Source organism: Nerophis ophidion, linkage group LG19, assembly GCF_033978795.1.
Source record: "Nerophis ophidion isolate RoL-2023_Sa linkage group LG19, RoL_Noph_v1.0, whole genome shotgun sequence".
NCBI classification, from domain to species: domain Eukaryota; kingdom Metazoa; phylum Chordata; class Actinopteri; order Syngnathiformes; family Syngnathidae; genus Nerophis; species Nerophis ophidion.
In genome coordinates, this window is record NC_084629.1 from 3,921,931 (window position 1) to 3,945,265 (window position 23,335).

The 23,335-nt window shown below is 40.8% G+C and overlaps 1 protein-coding gene across 1 annotated transcript in view; it reads right to left on the reverse strand.

Annotated features, from left to right (window-relative positions):
• Positions 1-23,335, reverse strand: part of LOC133537884 (activin receptor type-1C) — a 59,925-nt gene that overhangs the window by 26,603 nt on the left and 9,987 nt on the right. The window contains exon 2 of the mRNA XM_061879005.1: positions 11,595-11,825. Coding sequence (XP_061734989.1) covers positions 11,595-11,825 — 231 coding nt within the window. The remainder of the gene's footprint in view (positions 1-11,594; positions 11,826-23,335) is intronic.

Genomic DNA, 23,335 nt, shown 5'->3' on the forward strand with positions numbered 1-23,335 from the left:
AACTGCTCTTGGGAAGAAAACACAGGCAAAACTCCTTGTAACTTCCGGTAGGAATGTTGGAGAGACATGAAACAAAAACCTTTATGTAGGTCTCACTTAGACCTACATTTCATTAATTGAAATGCTTCAAAACTCACCAAACTGGACACACACATCAGGACTGGTGAAAATTGCGACCTAATAAGAAAAACAACAACCCCAAAATACTTAAAATTGTGCTCTAGCGCCCCCTAGGAATAACACACAGACAAAACTGCTCTTGGGAAGAAAACACAGGCAAAACTCCTTGTAACTTCCGGTAGGAATGTTGGAGAGACATGAAACAAAAACCTCTATGTAGGTCTCACTTAGACCTACATTTCATTAATTGAAATGCTTCAAAACTCACCAAACTGGACACACACATCAGGACTGGTGAAAATTGCGACCTAATAAGAAAAAAAAAAAAAAAATCCAAAACTTAAAATTGCGCTCTAGCGCCCCCTAAGAATAAAACACAGACAAAACTGCTCTTGGGAAGAGAAAACAGACAAAACTTCTTGTAACTTCCGGTAGGAATGTTGTAGAGACATGAAACAAAAACCTCTATGTAGGTCTCACTTAGACCTACATTTCATTAATTGACATCCTTCAGCAAAAATCCACAGGAAGTTTGAAATTACCCCTTCAAAACAAAAGTTTTGTGAAAACCTGTCACCTTTTTTCAAACATTATCTCCTCTGAGCGCGTTTGTTGTGTCGGCTTCAAACTCGCACAGGAGAAAGATTGAACCCTTCTGATTAAAAGGTTTTCTAACTGCTCCGGTTTCGATTTTACGAGCCTCCAAAGAACTTCTGCGCTGATGCTGCTGCTCTGTTGCCGTCTCAAGATGGCCGCTTAAAAGCAGGAAGCACCAGCGTGACCCCACAATGCAGAGAAGGTAGGTCATGTCCGGGTAAAGCTATGTTGACTGGGTGAAAGAAGGAGGCACCAGTTTGACTCCAGGATACAGAGAAGGTAGGTAAAGTGCAGGTAAAGATGTTTTCTGGGTGATGGCAGGAAGCACCAGCGTGTATGGGTGGAAGAAAGAAGCACGAGTGTGACCCCAGGATGGAGGGAAGGTAGATAATGTGCAGGTAAAGATATGTTGAATGGGTAAAGGCAGGAAACACCAGCAAAAGTCGGTCCCTCCCATCGCTGCTTGCAGCTTTAATATTCTATTAATTCTGCCTAGCAACAGGAGTCCTATAGTAATTCTTCCATCTTCTTCTACACCACAGGTGTCAAACTCAAAGCCCGGGGGCCACGTTAGTTTATGTGGCCCGCGAAAGCCTGGAAATAATATACGTTATTAAATATGCTTCATCTTTTCTTACTAAATATATTTGTTCTTCCCCTTTTGACATTAAAAATCATGTACTGCATAATTGCATATTTTGTAGTAATTCAAAATGATCAAAATAGTATATTATCGTGTATTCCCCAAAAAATAAAAAATAAAGATAAATACTGTAATTAAATATCTGTTGGACTTATGATTTCAAAACAAATGATCAATCCAATTGTAAACTGTAAAATTGACAATAGATTTTACGGTTAAATTCCACCGACATAGTTTTTTTTTTACTTTGACTTCGACTTTGGTATTGTTTTTTCCAATATACAGTTAGACGCAAAAACATTAAAAATAAACAAAAACAACATTGAAGCAACAAGATTTTACGGTTAATAAAAAAAGACAGCAGCTCTGTTGCTTAAATTTTGCAGCTAAAAACAGTGGTGCTGTTTCTCCCTTCCATTCCCTTCACTCCATTTTTTTTATACGCTGTAAAAAGAAAAATCGATTTTATTGTAACATTCTGGTGACTGAGCTGCCACTTTCCAAAGGAAAAAAATTTTTTGGGGGGGAAAAAAAAAACACATTGTTAATTATTTGATATCCATCCATCCATTTCCTACCACTTATTCCCTTTTGGGGTCACGGGGGGGCGCTGGCGCCTATCTCAGCTACAATCGGGCGGAAGGCGGTGTACACCCTGGATATATATGTATATATATATATATATATATATATATATATATATATATATATATATATATATATATATGTATATAGATACACACACACACACACACACATATATGAGTATACACACATATATACACATATACATATCTATACACATCTATAAGTGTGTGTATATACAAATATGTGTATATACACACATATATGTGCATATATATATATATATGTGTGTATAAATGTATATCAATCCATCCATCTATATATATGTATATTCTGTGTATATATATACTGTATATACAGTATACATATATATACACACACACACACACATCACATATATATATGTCTATACACATATATATACACAAATAAACACATATATAAGTGTGTGTGTATACGAAAATGTGTATATACACACATATGTATGTGTATATATATATATATATATATATATGTATATTCTGTATATATATATATATATATACACACATATAAGTGTGTTTGTATGTACAAAATTGTGTATATACACATAAACGTGTATATGTGTGTATGTGTGTATATATATATATATATATATGTATATTCTGTAGCTATATATATAAATAGTGTATATACTATGTTTATATATACTATATATATATAGTGTATATACTATGTATATATATATATATATATATATATATATATATATATATATATATATATATATATATATATATATATATATATATATACACACACACACACAATATATACACTATATGCCTGTTGCTTGCACGTTGCCTATACGTCACTGCATCCTGGGGTCACACCGACAGCCGACACGCGGCATCCCGTCAAATACACAGGTGAAACTTAAACAGTGACAAAAATGTATTCCGGGTGAAATTACTACATGACATCGTCTCGTAAAATGTGACTCAAGACTCCAAGCCTTTTGATACAATTTGGATGATTATGGCTTACGGTTTATGAAAATCTCAGACTATTTTGGCGTTTTCAAACACTCTTATCTACGTTGGGAGACATAAAGGCTTGACGTAAAGAGTTTATGTCACGTACTTGTGGAGGGAGGGGGGGGGGGGCGTGTGCAAGGACCGGCCTCGAAGACAGCGACAGGTGAGTAGATGGCCCAGGTGGGCCCTTGTTATCTAATCACCTGTCACCTTTATTAGCAGCAGCCGAGACGAGACAAGGGAGTAGGAGTTGGAGCCAGGGCGAGACTGAGAATAAAAAACATATATTGCCGTACAGGATTCGCTGCTTGAAACTATAAAGACTTGATTCAAATGTTCTACCGGTAAGTCACATTTGAAGCTGGATGCTATATATTCTATTGTTTTCTCCCAGGATCTCCTGTACATCTTATCCTGCTTCACAGAGTAAACATGAGCTGTGCTTCTTCCTACTCCTTTTAATACATGTTGTATTGAGAAACTGGATAATATACATGATGTGCTATATTGCAGCTGCATGCATGTTCGAAATAAATTGACAAAAGGTCCAAGTCGAGATTTGCACCCACAACCGCCTGGTTATGAGGTGGACATTGGACTGTAGGTTGAATATTTAACACAGGCGGTGTTATAAACAGCAATCAGCGGCCACAGCACCTTGGGGATAGGCTCTGGCGTCGTCTAGCTGCAGGTCGATGTAATTAATCCCCCGTCAACCTTAAAGCCAGCTTCCACCTTCTACCATGACACGTTTTAACGTGCGCCGCATGGCTGATAAGAGTATTTATACGCGTTGTTATGTCACAGGATCTAGCGGGATCAGCATCTGCCTCGTCTCGCCGGGGCCACATTGAGTGGGAAATCCCAAAGTGATTTGACTCACTTAAAACTTTGACTATCGCTGAATAAATAAACACGTTGTTTTTCATTCATGACATCGTTTTGTTTTTGGGACTTAAGTCACATGATGATGTCGTATTGCAAGCAACTTAACTTCAAAGCAGCAATTTGAAGTGAAGTGAATTATATTTATATAGCGCTTTTCTCTAGTGACACAAAGCGCTTTTACATAGTGAAACCCAATATGTAAGTTACATTTAAAGCAGTGTGTGTGGCACTGGGAGCAGGTGGGTAAAATGTCTTGCCCAAGGACACGACGGCAGTGACTAGGATGGTGGGAGCGGGGATCGAACCTGGAACCTTTAAGTTGCTGGCGCGGCCACTCTACCAACCAAGGGTATCCTGCCCCGTAAAGGCCAGAAAATGATCCCTATAATAATAATACAAAAAAATAATAATAATATACAATTACAAGCGGTAGAAAATCGATGGATGGATGAATAATAAATAAAAAGATAATAAAAATAAAAACTACAACAGCCTAATAGCGAGAACTACTATATGAGTATCTTAAAAAAAAAGTATTTTTAAAAAAAAAAAAAAAAAAAAGGGTTTTTAAGCCTTTTTTAAAAGCATCCACAGTCTGTGGTGCCCTCAGGTGGTCAGGGAGAGCGTCCCACAGTCTGGGAGCGGCGGAGTAGAAAGCCCGGTCACACGTTGCTGGCGCGGCCACTCTACCAACTGAGCTACATATCGAACCGCAAAGGTCATATGATGCCAGAAAATGATCCCTTTAATAATAATAATAATAATAATAATAATAAATAAGAAATAAAATTTAATAATTAATTAAAAAAACACTATATTTAATATGAATAACTAGTATGCATATATCTAAAAATAAAGGCTTTTTTAAAAGAAGGGTTTTTAAGCCTTTTTTAAAAGCATCTACAGTCTGTGGTACCCTCAGGTGGTCAGGGAGAGCGTTCCACAGTCTGGGAGCGGCGGAGTAGAAAGCCCGGTCTCAAGTTGCTGGCGTGGCCACTCTACCAACTGAGCTACATATCGAACCGCAAAGGTCATATGATGCCAGAAAATGATCCCTTTAATAATAATAATAATAATAATAATAGAATAAATAGGAAATAAAATAAAATAATTAATAAAAAATACACTATATTTAATATGAATAACTAGTATGCATATATCTAAAAATAAAGGCTTTTTTAAAAAGAAGGGTTTTTAAGCCTTTTTTTAAAAATCCGCAGTCTGTGGTGCCCTCACGTGGTCAGGGAGAGCGTTCCACAGACTGGGAGCGGCGGAGCAGAAAGCCCGGTCTCCCATTGTTCGGAGCTTTGTCCTCGGAGGTTGGGGGAGGTTAGTCCTACGACTTTGTAAGGCATAGTATTTTATTAGCATTCATTTTGACTATGCCGCTTCTTGCCCAAAACGTCAACTGGGGTAGGCTCCAGCATGTCCGTGACCTTGAACAGAATAAACAATATTGGGAAATGGATGGATGCCTTGAAAATATTCCTGTTCATGTTCACGTCACAATGGTATGACCACTTTTTTTCCGGTCAGAGTTTGTGGGGGCACAATTAGTTCTCAGCTGGGGTAGGCTCCAGCTTCAAAATACACCCCGAAAGGACTTTAAATAAAAAATGGTGGATTACAAAAAAAAAAAAAGACAATTGAATGATCATTTTAGACTTGCTTTATGTCAAAAGTTTAAAGTCGCAAGGGTAATACGATAGACCCAGTGCTTGTCAGGGGTATCACCGTTTCCAAAATTACGATACTCCCGTATACTAAAGTATTGTCCGATCATTACCTTATAAAATTCGAGGTTCAGACGCATGTTTTGTGGTTTGTGTTGTGGTTTGTGCAGCCCTTTGAGACACTAGTGATTTAGGGCTATATAAGTAAACATTGATTGATTGATTGAAAGTGTTTTTTTTTTTAAAGGCCTACTGAAAGCCACTACTACCCACCACGCAGTCTGATAGTTTATATATCAATGATGAAATATTAACATTGCAACACATGCCAATACGGCCTTTTTAGTTTACTATATTACAATGTTAAATTTTGCGCCGAAATATCCTGCTGAAATCATCACGCTTTGTAGAGGACATTTTGGTCCAGCATCGTTCCCAGCTCTAAGTTGTCTGTTTTCATCGCAAAATTCCACAGTATTCTGGACATCTGTGTTGCTGAATCATTTGCAATTTGTTCAATGAATAATGGAGACGTCAAAGAAGAAAGCTGTAGGTGGGAAGCGGTGTATTGTGGGCTCCAGCTCACCAATAATCCTGAACATTACCATTTAAAGTTAAAGTACAAAGAACCACTGATTGTCACACACACACAATAGGTGTGGTGAAATGTGTACTCTGCATTTGACCCATCCCCTTGTGAGGAAAGCAGTGAGCAGCAGCGGTGACCACGCCCCGGGAATCATTTTTGGGTGATTCAACCCACAATTCCAACCCTTGCCACTGAGTGCCAAGCAGAGAGGTAATGGGTCCCATTTTAAACACAGCCGGTGTTTCATTGTTTACATTCCCGAAAGATGACGATGGAGCTTTACTTTGGAACAGAGCGGTCAAGCGAACACGGTTGGATTGGACCACACACACAAAGTACAGTGTTTTATGCAGCGATCGTTTCGAAAGATCGTGTTTCGAAGACGGTCCCTTGCGAAGGGCAGAGATGGGCATCGCCACCACCCGTCGACTGGTGCTGAAGAAAGGTGCGGGGCCGACCTTCAGGTTGTACAGGTACGACCATATAATCTCATTAAAACACTAGTAACACAATAAGCAGATAAGGGATTTTCCAGAATTATCCTAGTAAATTTGTGTAATTATATCTGAATTGCTCCTACTGTGTAGTCTTTTTTTTTTCTCGTCCTTCACTCTCACTTTCCTCATCCACAAATCTTTCATCCTCGCTCAAATTAATGGGGAAATCGTCGCTTTCTCGGTCCGCATCGCTCTTGCTACTGGTGGCCATGATTGTAAATAAGAAAATCTCATTTCAGTAGGCCTTTAAGTTAATTCAAATAATGCAAGCAGGTACCTGAATGTGATTAATCGTGTTTAACCAAAAGTCACAAGCGTGATTAATCTGATTTATAAAATTGTGTGGTTTAACACACAATTTTTCCCGTTAATTTAAATGCTTTTAAATCAGGCTGACCATATTGTGAAATCCCCCAAAAAAGCACACATATATGCGTGATATAGGTGCAAATTTGCCATTAATACTTGAACTTGCTTTATAAATAATATTTTTATTTAAATACAGCATTTTTTCTCCTCTGTTGACAGCAGTGTTGGCGCTAGGAATTTTCAAAATGGGGTCCCAGGGACCCCATCAAGTCATAAAAATGGGGGTCCCACACTAAATTATTGGGGTCCCACTTTTTTGTAAGCGTTTTGAAAACAAATGATAAACGTATGCATTGTCCTGTCGTATCTCACATTCTATGTTGGGTTTTGGAAAAAAGGTTGTCATAAACGTTACTTTATTCATAAAAAAATTAAAAATAAAGAAGACAAATTTGTTTGCACACGTACAAAACTGCTTGTAACTTCCGGTAGGAATGCCGGAAAGACATGAAACAAAAACTTCTATGTAGGTCTCACTTAGACCTACATTTAGATAATTGAGATCCTTCGGCAAAAATCAACAGGAAGTTCAAAATTACCCCTTCAAAAAAAAAGGTTTGTAAACAACCGTCACCTTTTTTCAAAAGTTATCTCCTCTGAGCGCGTTTGTCGTTTTGGCTTCAAACTCGCACAGGCTAAATGTATTCAGTTATAAACATTCATTCCCTTCTTTCCTTCATGGATCTAAACTTATTTTCTATGTATTTATTTAACAAGTTGTAGGTGTATTAATTTCAGTATAAAAGTGTAGAAAGTGTTTTGCTTGGGTCATGAAATGTTGATAATGTTGTGCCAGGGCATACATACATTTTATATTTAACACTTAAATCTCTGGAATCTTCAGATCTATTCCTCATTTCAAAATGTTTGAGTTTTTTTATATGTTGTTTTTGTTTGTTTGTTTGTTTTCCGCCCTTTTTTGTCCAACAAAACTTTGTTTTTTTTATGCCAAACACACAAAATATGTAAAATATTCCACCAAAATTATTTTTCAAAGTGGAATATTTGATATGACGTAATGGGGTGTTTTGTAGCGTCCCGGAAGAGGTAGTGCTGCAAGGGGTTCTGGGTATTTGTTCTGTTGTGTTACGGATGTTCTACCGAAATGTGTTTGCCATTCTTGTTTGGTGTGGGTTCACAGTGTGGCGCATATTTGTAACGGTGTTAAAGTTGTTTATACGGCCACCCTCAGTGTGACCTGTGAAGTGAAGTGAATTATATTTATGTAGCGCCTTTCTCTAGTGACTCAAAGCGCTTTACATAGTGAAACCCAATATCTAAGTTACATTTAAACCAGTGTGGGTGGCACTGGGAGCAGGTGGGTAAAGTGTCTTGCCCAAGGACACAACAGCCCGTCCTTGGCTGTTGACCAAGTATGCCTTGATTAACAGCCGGTTCACTTTCTCGCTGTCTCTGTCCTTCCCTCACAAGTTCTGCTGCGTATGCACACCTTCACAATTGGTTTTGTTTTTTAACTCCTTCTTAACACTTCGTACATTGACAATACACGCAACCCTGACTCATTTGAAGCATTTAAGAAACTCCGCCCGGACAGCCCAGACAGGCCTGCAAAAGAGGACATGTCCGGGGAAAAGAGGACGTATGGTCAGTCTACTTTAAATACACATGAACATCGATTTAAACACATTAGTTTACAAACAGACACCCTACTCGCTGTACCTCGCAAGTTTGAAATTAAAACAAGGATCACTTTATTGTATTCATCTTAACATTTAAGAAAGCTAGCGATTAGCACGGTAGCTACTTGCCAGCTAGCGATTAGCGGCGCAAGCAGAGAGCTAGCAATTTGCGCTTTGGTTGTCAGCCAGCAGTTAGCGCTCGATCCAGTGACGTTAATTAATCAACTCATGTTATGTTCTACATAGGGTGAATGTTTATATTCATCTTGTAGAAAGCAAACCACCAAGTTTAAGTAAATACTGCTATTTCAGTTTGAGCACCTAATAAGACAACGCCCCTTATTTTGACATTAGCAGGTGGATTGGATCACTTCTTGTAAGAAAAAGGCCTTAATTAGGACTTCGGAATGCAAAAGTGATAACCCTATCCTTGAGAAAAGACTACCTTGTCTAGCTCAACGCCAACTTCTATAATCCCTTCACTGGCTTCCTGTTCTACTCAGGATTGAATACAAAGTCTCCCTACTAACCCACCAGTGCCTCCATGGTAATGCCCCCCTCTACCTCAAAGAACTACTCTTTTGGAAGAATGGTGGAAAATCCCTATAAACACACACTCCGCAACCTTGGGGACAGCCTTCCCAGAAGAATTGAAGCTGGGACAGCGTGACGCGGTTGGGAGAGTAGCAGTGCCAGCAACCTGAGGGTTCCTGGTTCAATCCCCACCTTCTACCAACATAGTCACATCCGTTGTGTCCTTGAGCGAGACAATTCGCCCTTGCTCCTGATGGATCGTGGTTAAGGCCTTGCATGGCAGCTCCCGCCATCAGTGTGTGAATGCGTGTGTGAATGGGTGAATGTGGAAATGGTGTCAAAGCGCTTTGAGTACCTTGTGTCATGTTTTGTGGTCACGTTCTGTTTGGTTTTGGACTCATTGTGCACTCTTGTTAGTTTTGTCACCATGACAACCGTTAGTTCACCTGATTCATTTGGACTCACGCACCTGATCTGTTTAGGACTCACGCACCTGTGTTAATCACGTCACTATCATTTAAGCTTGTAGTTGCCAGGCAGTCGGCCTGGCGTCATTGTTGTTGTTCTTTTCATGCTCTGTTCATGCTAGTTTTTCATGTTTCATGTTTTAAGTTCATAGTTTACGTTAAAGTGTTAGTTTTGTTTCCGTAGCCAAGTTGTAACTCCGCTGTGAGCGCTTTTTGTTTGTACAATTTTTAGTCACGATTAAATCATTTTCTGCAAATAATCATTAACTTTAAAATTTGATGCCAGCAATACGTGACAAAGAAGTTGGGAAAGGTGGCAATAATTACTGATAAAGTTGAGGAATGCTCATCAAACACTTATTTGGAACATCCCACAGGTGTGCAGGCTAATTGGGAACAGGTGGGTGCCATGATTGGGTATAAAAACAGCTTCCCCAAAAATGCTCAGTCTTTCACAAGAAAGGATGGGGCGAGGTACACCCCTTTGTCCACAACTGCGTGAGCAAATAGTCAAACAGTTTAAGAACAACCTTTCTCAAAGTGCAATTGCAAGAAATTTAGGGATTTCAACATCTACGGTCCATAATATTATCAAAAGGTTCAGAGAATCTGGAAAAAAACAATCACTCCACGTAAGCGGCATGGCCGGAAACCAACATTGAATGACCGTGACCTTCGATCCCTCAGACGGCACTGTATCAAAAACCGACATCAATCTCTAAAGGATATCACCACATGGGCTCAGGAACACTTCAGAAAACCAATGTCACTAAATACAGTTGGTCGCTACATCTGTAAGTGCAAGTTAAAGCTCTACTATGCAAAGTGAAAGCCAATTATCAACAACATCCAGAAACGCCGCCGGCTTCTCTGGGCCCGAGATCATCTAAGATGGACTGATGCAAAGTGGAAAAGTGTTCTGTGGTCTGACGAGTCCACATTTCAAATTGTTTTTGGAAATATTCGACATCGTGTCATCCGGACCAAAGGGGAAGCGAACCATCCAGACTGTTATCGACGCAAAGTTCAAAAGCCAGCATCTGTGATGGTATGGGGGTGCATTAGTGCCCAAGGCATGGGTAACTTACACATCTGTGAAGGCACCATTAATGCTGAAAGGTACATACAGGTTTCGGAACAACATATGCTGCCATATAAGCGCCGTCTTTTTCATGGACGCCCCTGCTTATTTCAGCAAGACAATGCCAAGCCACATTCAGCATGTGTAAGAACAGCGTGGCTTCGTAGTAAAAGAGTGCGGGTACTTTCCTGGCCCGCCTGCAGTCCAGACCTGTCTCCCATGGAAAATGTGTGGTGCATTATGAAGCGTAAAATACGACAGCGGAGACCCCGGACTGTTGAAGGACTGAAGCTCTACATAAAACAAGAATGGGGAATAATTCCACTTTCAAAGCTTCAACAATTAGTTCCCAAACGCTTATTGAGTGTTGTTAAAAGAAAAGGGGATGTAACACAGTGGTGAACATGCCCTTTCCCAACTACTTTGGCACGTGTTGCAGCCATGAAATTCTATGTTAATTATTATTTGCAAAGAAAAAAAAAAAATGTATGAGTTTGAACGTCAAATATCTTGTGTTTTAGTGCATTCAATTGAATATGGGTTGAAAATCATTGTATTCCCTTTATATTTACATCTAACACAATTTCCCAACTCATATGGAAACGGGGTTTGTAGCTGCAAAAGGTGGACCGACATCATATTGAACCCTATAGGTTAGGACTCATATGTGAGTCAAGGCAGGTGGCCGAATACTTTTGGCAATATAGTATAATTTGTGCCGTTTGTGTTGTTCTGCCCGGCAACAAGCAGCCGGAACCAATTGTGTGGATTCATGCTGCTGCTGCTTACATTTTCGAGTCGTATTTCTTGTCCACGTCCACTACGTCCCAAAAAACACCCCTAAAAAATGTGTGTGTGTTGCAAACACTGCGCTGATAGAGAAGAGCGAGCATACCGGGCTGCAAGTGCAGGGTCTGGTTATTGCAGAAGTCGCTGAAGCAGCACTTCCTCCTGGAGACTCTGGGGGAGCTGTAGCAGAACACCTGACCTTTCATCTCCGACGGCGACAGGCACGAGCGCGCCGTCTTCTCCCGGCCGTCGATCAACATGACCGAGTTCCAGCAGGCGCCGCCGGCCGACGTCTCGCAGACGCCGCGGTCGCACAGCGGGCAGGCACACTTCAGACCTGCAACCACACCTTCCTGTTAGACACGTCCACGTGTTGACCGCCTTCACGCCTCTTATGTAAGAGCCGCCATACTAAGCGGGGTGGAAGAAGCGGAGTAATGCCTCTTAGTTTAACTCCCACATAATCTTATGTTCTACTTCAAGCCGCTGTCAAGTTTGTCCCAGACGGACAAAGTCTGCACCGTCCCATCATAACAATATACTCTTGTGCTCTCAAAAATCAAAATACGCATCAGTAAAAAAAAACATCTCTATTTAAAAACAACAACAAAAATCACCGGAGAAAATAAAATCAGCTCCAGGAAAACCGGGTCTGTCGCGGGGGCAGCAGCCTAAGCAGGGAAGCCCAGACTTTTGTCTCCCCAGCCACTTCGTCCAGCTCTACCCAGGGGATCCTGAGGCGTTCCCAGGCCAGCCGGGAGACATAGTCTTCCCAACCTGTCCTGGGTCTTCCTCCTACCGGTCGGACGTGCCCTAAACACCTCCCTAGGAAGGCGTTCGGGTGGCATCCTGACCAGATGCCCGAACCACCTCATCTACAGCGGGGCAAAAAAGTATTTAGTCAGCCACCGATTGTGCAAGTTCTCCCACTTAAAATGATGACAGAGGTCTGTAATTTTCATCATAGGTACACTTCAACTGTGAGAGACAGAATGTGAAAAAAAAAATCCAGGAATTCACATTGTAGGAATTTTTTAAAGAATTTATTTGTAAATTATGGTGGAAAATAAGTAAATCTCCCGATACATGGCTTCATTCATTCTTTCCTTAACACGGATCAATAGTCCTGTCCCCTTAGCAGAAAAACAGCCTCAAAACATGATGTTTCCACCCCCATGCTTCACAGTAGGTATGGTGTTCTTGGGATGCAACTCAGTATTCTTCTTCCTCCAAACACGACGAGTTGAGTTTATACCAAAATGGATACATGGATGATACAGCAGAGGATTGGGAGAATGTCATGTGGTCAGATGAAACCAAAATAGAACTTTTTGGTATAAACTCAACTTGTACACTTCAACTGTGAGAGACAGAATGTGAAAAAAAAATCCACCCTAACCAGGAAGGCGCTATCCTCTTGTCTCGGAACATAGACTTCGCATTGAGCCACATTTGACTAACTGCACTAGAGCAAGCCCGGTCACAGGCAATTACAGAGCCTGCTAGCCTGGGTATGGAGTCAGTTAAGTTAGAACTAGCCAGCGCCAGGCTGGATGATCCCTGTACACATAGCAATTTTCGTAGAATAATACACAACTCACAAAATGTTTTTTCTACTGTGTCTATGACTACGTCAGAGTTAGACATGCGTTCTACTGAGGTGGCAAATTATGATGCGTTCAGTTTATCGCAGCGCCAAGTAGACAATCTTAAAATTCCCGTCATATCAATTCCTAGATATGGTCGTAATTATTTTAAGTACACTGCGCATAATAAACGCAACATTATTAATATTGCTACTACGGATAATTTTATCAACAACTCCTTAAAACAGCCCACTACCTATAATATGGGCTTTCTAAACATCAGATCTTTGTCTCCCAAAACGTTATTAGTCAATGAGGTCATTAGAGACAACAACCTTAACGTCATCGGTCTTAGCGAAACCTGGCTTAAACCAGACGACTTTTTTGCGATAAATGAGGCATCCCCTCCTAACTATACGAATGCGCATATTGCCCGTCACCTCAAAAGGGGAGGGGGTGTCGCACTAATATACAACGAAAACTTTAACTTTAGTCCTAACTTAAATAATAAATATAAATCGTTTGAGGTGCTTTCTATGAAGTCTGCCACACCTCTGCCTCTGTGCCTGGCCGTTATCTACCGCCCCCCAGGGCCCTATTCGGACTTTATTAGTGAATTCTCAGAGTTTGTTGCTGATCTAGTGACGCACGCCGATAATATAATTATAATGGGGGACTTTAATATCCATATGAATACCCCATTGGACCCACCGTGCGTGGCGCTCCAGACTATAATTGATAGCTGTGGTCTTACACAAATAATAAATGAACCGACGCATCGCAGCGGTAATACGATAGACCTAGTGCTTGTCAGAGGTATCACCGTTTCCAAAGTTATGATACTCCCGTATACTAAAGTAATGTCCGATCATTACCTTATAAAATTCGAAGTTCAGACTCATGTTCGGCAAGCTAATAATAATAATAACTGCTATAGCAGCCGCAACATTAATGCTGCCACAACGACGACTCTTGCGGACCTACTGCCCTCGGTAATGGCACCGTTCCCAAAGTATGTGGGCTCTATTGATAACCTCACTAACAACTTTAACGACGCCCTGCGCGAAACCATTGATAGTATAGCACCGCTGAAGTTAAAAAAGGCTCCAAAAAGGCGTACGCCATGGTTTACTGAAGAAACTAGAGCTCAGAAATTATTATGTAGAAAGCTGGAACGCAAATGGCGCACGACTAAACTTGAGGTGCACCATCAAGCATGGAGTGATGGTTTAATAACTTATAAACGCATGCTTACCTTATCTAAAACTAATTATTACTCAAATCTCATCCGCATTAATAAAAACGATCCAAAATGTTTGTTTAGTACAGTAGCATCGCTAACCCAACAAAGGACTCCTTCCAGTAGCTCCACCCATTCGGCAGATGACTTTATGAAGTTCTTTAATAAGAAAATTGAACTTATTAGAAAGGAGATTAAAGACAATGCGTCCCAGCTACAACGGGGTTATAGTAACACAGATACGACTGTATATACGGCGGATACTGCAAATATCCAAAATAGTTTCTCTCGTTTTGATGAAATAACATTAGAAGGATTGTTACAACGTGTAAATGGAATAAAACAAACAACATGTTTACTTGACCCACTTCCTGGGAAACTTATCAAGGAGCTTTTTGTATTATTAGGTCCATCAGTGCTAAATATTATAAACTTATCACTTTCCTCGGGCACTGTTCCCCTAGCATTCAAAAAAGCGGTTATTCATCCTCTCCTTAAAAGACCTAACCTCGATCCTGACCTCATTGTAAACTACCGACCGGTGTCTCACCTTCCCTTTATTTCGAAAATCCTCGAAAAAATTGTTGCAGAGCAGCTAAATGAGCACTTTGCGTCTAACAATCTATGTGAAACCTTTCAATCCGGTTTCAGGGCAATTCACTCGACTGAGACAGCACTCGCAAAAATGACTAATGATCTATTGCTAACGATGGACTCTGATGCGTCATCTATGTTGCTGCTCCTCGATCTTAGCGCTGCTTTCGATACCGTCGATCATAATATTTTATTAGAGCGTATCAAAACACGAATTGGTATGTCAGACTCAGCCCTGTCATGGTTTAACTCTTATCTTACTGATAGGATGCAGTGCGTCTCCTATAACAGTGTGACCTCGGACTATGTTAAGGTAACGTGTGGAGTTCCCCAGGGTTCGGTCCTTGGCCCTGTACTCTTCAGCATCTACATGCTGCCGCTAGGTGACATCATACGCAAATACGGTGTTAGCTTTCACTGTTATGCTGATGACACCCAACTCTACATGCCCCTAAAGCTGACCAACACGCCGGATTGTAGTCAGCTGGAGGCGTGTCTTAATGAAATTAAACAATGGATGTCCGCTAACTTTTTGCAACTCAACGCCAAAAAAACGGAAATACTGATTATCGGTCCTGCTAGACACCGACCTCTATTTAATAATACAACTTTAACATTTGACAACCAAATAATAAAACAAGGTGACTCTGTAAAGAATCTGGGTATTATTTTCGACCCAACTCTCTCCTTTGAGGCGCACATTAAAAGCGTTACTAAAACGGCCTTCTTTCATCTCCGTAATATCGCTAAAATTCGCTCCATTTTGTCCACTAAAGACGCCGAGATCATTATCCATGCGTTTGTTACGTCTCGCCTCGACTACTGTAACGTATTATTTTCGTGTCTCCCCATGTCTAGCATTAAAAGATTACAGTTGGTACAAAATGCGGCTGCTAGACTTTTGACAAGAACAAGAAAGTTTGATCACATTACACCTGTACTGGCTCACCTGCACTGGCTTCCTGTGCACTTAAGATGTGACTTTAAGGTTTTACTACTTACGTATAAAATACTACACGGTCTAGCTCCATCCTATCTTGCCGATTGTATTGTACCATATGTCCCGGCAAGAAATCTGCGTTCAAATGACTCCGGCTTATTAGTGATTCCCAAAGCCCAAAAAAAGTCTGCGGGCTATAGAGCGTTTTCATTTCGGGCTCCAGTACTCTGGAATGCCCTCCCGGTAACAGTTAAAGATGCTACCTCAGTAGAAGCATTTAAGTCTCACCTTAAAACTCATTTGTATACTCTAGCCTTTAAATAGACTCCCTTTTTAGACCAGTTGATCTGCCGTTTCTTTTCTTTTTCTTCTATGTCCCACTCTCCTTTGTGGAGGGGGTCCGGTCCGATCCGGTGGCCATGTAGTGCTCGCCTGTGTATCGGCTGGGGACATCTCTGCGCTGCTGATCCGCCTCCGCTTGGGATGGTTTCCTGCTGGCTCCGCTGTGAACGGGACTCTCGCTGCTGTGTTGGATCCGCTTTGGACTGGACTCTCGCGACTGTGTTGGATCCATTGTGGATTGAACTTTCACAGTATCATGTTAGACCCGCTCGACATCCATTGCTTTCCTCCTCTCCAAGGTTCTCATAGTCATCATTGTCACCGACGTCCCACTGGGTGTGAGTTTTCCTTGCCCTTATGTGGGCCTACCGAGGATGTCGTAGTGGTTTGTGCAGCCCTTTGAGACACTAGTGATTTAGGGCTATATAAGTAAACATTGATTGATTGATTGATTGAAATTGTTCCAGTGAAGTAATTGGAGCCTCCAGCAGGTCAATAACAGTCCGCATGGCAGCTTTGTGTTATTAGTGTTAGTATTACTGCAACTTGTTCTTGTTAAATGTCACTGTTTACTCTTTTATTACACTCTTTTATGTTTTAAATTTTTATTATAGTATTTTTTAGAATGTATAGTTATTTGAATGACTCTTACTATAATATGTTACATTAACATAGCAGGCACCTTCTCAGTTATGCCTCATATAACCTACACTTATTCAGCCTGTTGTTCACTATTCTTTATTTTAAATTGCCTTTCAAATGTCTATTCTTGGTGTTGGATTTTTTCAAGTAAATTTCCCCAAAAAATGCGACTTATATTCCAGTACGACTTATATATGTTTTTTTTTTCCTTCTTTATTATGCATTTTCGGCAGGTGCGACTTATACTCCGGAGCGACTTATACTCGGAAAAATACGATAAGTTGCTGCAAATGTTGCATAAAAATGTTGCTCCACAGTCACATTTATAGCCAACTTTCTGAGTATGTCTAAACATTCTTCATTTTTCAAGGAGTTCGACACCGTCCTCGCCGCCACTCTACCCAAAAGTATCATAATTTATCTTTAGAAAATGTTTACACTCTATTGACAAAAGTATTTGGCCACCTGCCTTGACTCACATATGAACTTAAGTGCCATCCCGTTCAATATGATGTCTGTCCACCTTAGCTTCAACTCTTCTGGGAAGGCTGTCCAAAAGGAAACACCGGCTGTGTTTGTGTTGCTGAAGACAGCTGCAATACACTGCTTCCCACCTACATCTTTCTTCTTTGACGTCTCCATTATTTATTTATTTATTTTTATTTATAGGAATTTTCCACCATTCTTCCAAAAGCGCATTGGTGAGGTCACACACTGATGTTGGCTCTCAGTCTCCGTTCTAATTCATCCCAACGGTGTTCTATCGGAAATCAGGTCAGGACTCCCTGCAGGCCAGTCAAGTTCATCCACATCTTTATGGACCTTGCTGTGTGCACTGATGCACAGTCATGTTGGAAAAAGGAAGAGGGCCCGCTCCAAATTGTTCCCACAAGGTTGGGAGCATGGAATTGTCTAAAATGTTTTTGGTATTCTGGAGCATTCAAAGATTATTTCACTGGAACTAAGGGGCCAACTCCTGAAAAACAACCCCACACTGTAATTCCTCCTCCACCAAATTTCACACTCAGCACGATGCAGTCCGAAATGTAGCGTTCTCCTGGCAACCTCCAAAACCCAGACCCGTCCATCAGATTGCCAGACTGAAAATCAATCAATCAATCAATGTTTATTTATATAGCCCCAAATCACAAATGTCTCAAAGGACTGCACAAATCATTACGACTACAACATCCTCGGAAGAACCCACAAAAGGGCAAGGAAAACTCACACCCAGTGGGCAGGGAGAATTCACATCCAGTGGGACGCCAGTGACAATGCTGACTATGAGAAACCTTGGAGAGGACCTCAGATGTGGGCAACCCCCCCCCCCCCTCTAGGGGACCGAAAGCAATGGATGTCGAGCGGGTCTAACATGATACTGTGAAAGTTCAATCCATAGTGGCTCCAACACAGCCGCGAGAGTTCAGTTCAAAGCGGATCCAAGACAGCAGCAAGAGTCCCGTCCACAGGAAACCATCTCAAGCGGAGGCGGATCAGCATCGTAGAGACGTCCCCAACCGATACACAGGCGAGCGGTCCATCCTGGGTCCCGACGAGCGGTCCATCCTGGGTCTCGACTCTGGACAGCCAGTACTTCATCCATGGTCATCGGACCGGACCCCCTCCACAAGGGAGGGGGGACATAGGAGAAAGAAAAGAAGCGGCAGATCAACTGGTCTAAAAAGGAGGTCTATTTAAAGGCTAGAGTATACAGATGAGTTTTAAGGTGAGACTTAAATGCTTCTACTGAGGTAGCATCTCGAACTGTTACCGGTTTACGTGGCCTACCACTAGGTGGCTGAGTTGCTGTTGTTCCCAAACTCTTCCATGGTCTTATAATACAGCCGACAGTTGACTTTGGAATATTTAGGAGCGGGGGAAGTTTCACGACTGGATTTGTTGCACAGGTGGCTTCCTATGACGGTTCCACGCTGGAAATCACTGAAAGCGGCCCATTCTTACACAAATGTTTGTAGAAACAGTCTCCATGCCTGAGTGCTTGATTTTATACACCAAGTGATTCGGACACACATATAGTGTTTATGTCCTGAACTCAAACATGACTTTTGTATTGTTTTACGAAAATTAACGTTCTATAGATTCACCCGGTCACAACATTAGGTACACCTGTACATGCTGAAACGCATTAAGTTGTGCTTTTAGCAGAATTTCACACGTCTCCATTTAATAAAAAATAATACTTTATCTCACCTTATTTTCTATTTCGTTAGAATTTGCCTGTTAGACTATCAGCCGAATTTATGGCGCAGAGAAATGAACCGATAGTAGTGTATACTGACTGGCCACTAGGTGTCAGTGTAAGGTCCCATTATCACGCTCGAGGATAGGATAGACTTTTATTTATTCGGGAAATGCTGAGGTTGCAGTGCAGACTCAAAAAGGCCACAAAAATAAGGTAGAAAAAAACACATGAAAACGAGAGGCAAACATTAGCATTAAAAGAGCACAGAGCTGATGCAACAAGCTGCCACTTCAGCGGCGCCATTTCTACATGCAGCTACAAAAAGTAAAAACAGAAAAAATAAATTGCAAGGAATTTAGGGATTTCAGCATCCACGGTCCGTAATATCATCAAAAGGTTCGGATCTGGAGAAACTACTGCACGTAAGCGATAATATTACAGATCTTGGATCGCTCAGGCAGTACTGCATTAAAAAAGCAACGTCGGTGTGTAAAGGATATCACCACAGGGGCTCAGGAACACTTCAGAAAACCACTGTCAGTAACTACAGTTGATTGCTACATCCGTAAGTGCGATTTAAAACTCTACTATGCAAAGCGAAAAACCATTTATCAACCACACCCGGGAACGCCGCCGGCTTTGCTGGGCCCGAGCTCATCTAAGATGGACTGATGCAAAGTGGAAAGCAATTTTTCTGTGGTCTGACGAGTCTACATTGTGAACAAATGCGTTAGCAAATTGTCGAACAGTTTAGAAACAACGTTTGTCAAACCAGCTATTGCAAGGAATTCAGGGATTTTAACCATCTACGGTCCGTAATTTCATCGAAAGGTTCGGAGAATCTGGAGAAATCACTGCACGTAAGCGATATTACGGACCTTGGATCGCTCAAGTAGTACTGCATCAAAAAGCGACATCAATGTGTAATGGATATCACCACATGGGCTCAGGAACACGTCAGAAAACCACTGTCAGTAAGTACAATTGGTTGCTACATCTGTAAGTGCAAGTTAAAACTCTACTATACGACAGCGTGGCGCAGTGGAAGAGTGGCCGGTTCAAATCCCACCTAGTACCAACCTCGTCACGTCCATTGCGTCCTGAGCAAGACACTTCACCCTTGCTCCTGATGGGTGCTGGTTAGCGCCTTGCATGGCAGCTCCCTCCATCAGTGTGTGAATGTGTGTGTGAATGGGTAAACGTGGAAGTAGTGTCAAAGCGCTTTGAGTACCTTGAAGGTAGAAAAGCGCTAAACAAGTACAACCCATTTATCATTTATTTACTATACAATGCGAAAGCCATTTATCAACAACACCCGGAAACGCCGGAGGCTTCGCGGTGCCCAAGCTCATCTAAGATGGACTGATGCAAAGTATAAAAGTGTTCTGTGGTCTGACGAGTCCTCATTTCAAATTATTTTGGAAACTGTGGACGTTGTGTCCTCATAACCAAAGAGGAAAAGAACCATCTCGGCGCAAAGTTCAAAAGCCAGCATCTGTGATGACATGGGGGTGCATTAGTGCCCAAGGCATGGGTAACTTACACATCTGTGAAGGCACCATTAATGCTGAAAGGTACATGCCATCTAAGCAACGTTATCATGGATGCCCCTGCTTATTTCAGCAAGACCATTGCCAAGCCGAGTGTTACAACAGCGTGGCTTCATAGTAAAAGACTGGCCTGCCTGTAGTCCAGACCTGTCTCCCATTGAAAATGTGTGGCGCTATATGAAGCCTAAAATACTAAGTGCAAGTTAACGGTGGCAGAGGGGTTAGTGCGTCTGCCTCACAATACGAAGTTCCTGCAGTTCTGGGTTCAAATCCAGGCTCGGGATCTTTCTGTGTGGAGTTTGCATGTTCTCCCCGTGAATGCGTGGGTTCCCTCCGGGTACTCCGGCTTCCTCCCACTTCCAAAGACATGCACCTGGGGATAGGTTGATTGGCAACACTAAATTGGCCCTAGTGTGTGAATGTTGTCTGTCTATCTGTGTTGGCCCTGCGATGAGGTGGCGATTTGTCCAGGGTGTACCCCGCCTTCCGCCCGATTGTAGCTGAGATAGGCGCCAGCGACCCCGAAAGGGAATAAGCGGTAGAAAATGGATGGATGGATGGAAGTTAAAACTCTACTATGCAAAGCGAAAGCCATTTATCAACAACACCCGGAAACGCCGCCGGTTCGCTGGGGCCTGAGCTCATCTCAGATGGACCGATGCAAAGTGGTAAAGTATCCGGGCTGATGATTCAAGGGAAAGGTTGAGAGTCGAATCGGATTTCTCTGAATTGAATTATTGAATCTTCGACTATTCGAACGCAAGCCAAGTTGTGATGTCCCAACGGCGGCGTCTTTTTCTGAAAACTTTAAAGGCTTCGCACTGGCTCATGTTGACAAAACGAGGGCAAGACGGAAAGGAATGACAGGGCCCCAGAGAGCAGAGAACAGGGGCCGCACAGGCAAAGAACATGACCTAGAATGCCCACATAAGTACGTCCGTCAATCTGTGACATCACAAATTGAACACTGTTAAAAAAAAGTTGTTTTTTTAAAGACCGCAAGCTCACACTTAAATGCATAAACCTGATCATTTGATGCTTTGTTTAGCACGAGTCTCCCAAATCCTCACACGTCTTCTTTAACTGCGGATGATTAGCAGAAAGTTGCTATCTGGTCAGAGATCAGGTCCATGCAGACGTAAGTCAGGACCAGATGAGTCGCCCGCTGGCCTGTTCTAAAAATAGCTCAAATAGCAGCACTTACCAGTGAGCTGCCTCTATTTTTTAAAATTTGATTTATTTACGAGCAAGCTGGTCTCGCTTTGCTCGACATTTTTAATTCTAAGAGAGACAAAACTCAAAATAGAATTTGAAAATCCAAGAAAATATTTTAAAGACTTGGTATTCACTCGTTTAAATAAATTCATTTAATTTTTTACTTTGCTTCTTGTAACTTTCAGAAAGACAATTTTAGAGAAAAAATACAACCGTAAAAATGATTTTAGGATTTTTAAACACATATATTTTTACCTTTTAAATTCCTTCCTTTTCTTTCCTGACAATTTAAATCAATGTTCAAGTACATTTATTTTTTCATTGTAAAGAATAATAAATACATTTTAATTAAATTTTTCATTTTAGCTTCTGTTTTTTCGACAAAAAATATTTGTGAAATATTTCTTCAAACTTATGATTAAAATTCAAAAAAATTATTGTGGCAAATCTAGAAAATCTTTAGAATCAAATTTAAATCTTATTTCAAAGTCTTTTGAATTTCTTTAAAAAAAAAAATTCTGGAAAATCTAGAAGAAATAATGATTAGTCTTTCTTAGAAATATAGCTTGGTCCAATTTGTTATATATTCTAACAAAATGCAGATTGAATTTTAACCTATTTAAAACATGTAATCAAAATTCTAAAATTAATCTTAATCAGGAAAAATTACGAATGATGTTCCATAAATTCTTTTTTTAATTTTTTCTAAAAAATTCGAATTACATAGTTTTTCTCTTCTTTTTTTCGGTTGAATTTTGAATTTTAAAGAGTCGAAATTGAAGATAAACTATGTTTCAAAATTAAATTTTCATTTTTTTCCTGTTTTCTCCTCTTTTAAACCCTTCAATTAAGTGTTTTTTTCATCATTCTCTACAAAAAACCTGTAAAAGGAAAAAAAATGTACGACTGATTGACAGACAGAAATACCCATTTTTTATATGTATGGATTTATTTATGAAAGATGAATTGAGCAAATTGGCTATTTCTGGCAATTTATTTAAGTGTGTATCAAACTGGTAGCCCTTGGCATTAATCAGTACTTAAGAAGTAGCTCTTGCTTTCAAAAAGGTTGGTGACCCCTGCTTTAGATGAACCTGTTACCCAGTTTTGAGCAGATAAATGTGGTGCATTCAGGAACAACATTTAAGAAATGTTCCTGGACGACATCATGATGCACTCAAAACATTGGAGTTGCTTTTATGCAAGCAAATCATTTAGTGTGATTAATTGCGATCAATCGGTCCGTAATTTCATCGAAAGGTTCGGAGAATCTGGAGAAATCACTGGACGTAAGCGATATTACGGACCTTGGATCGCTCAAGTAGTACTGCATCAAAAAGCGACATCAATGTGTAATGGATATCACCACATGGGCTCAGGAACACGTCAGAAAACCACTGTCAGTAAGCTTAAAAGGGGAATAAATATTAATTACATTTACATTTGTGACAATCAGCGACTCAAAAACGTTTCAGTGTCTTTGGGAAACCCTTTTCTAAATTCAGGTGTGTGTCAACTTTTACAGTTGAATTAAA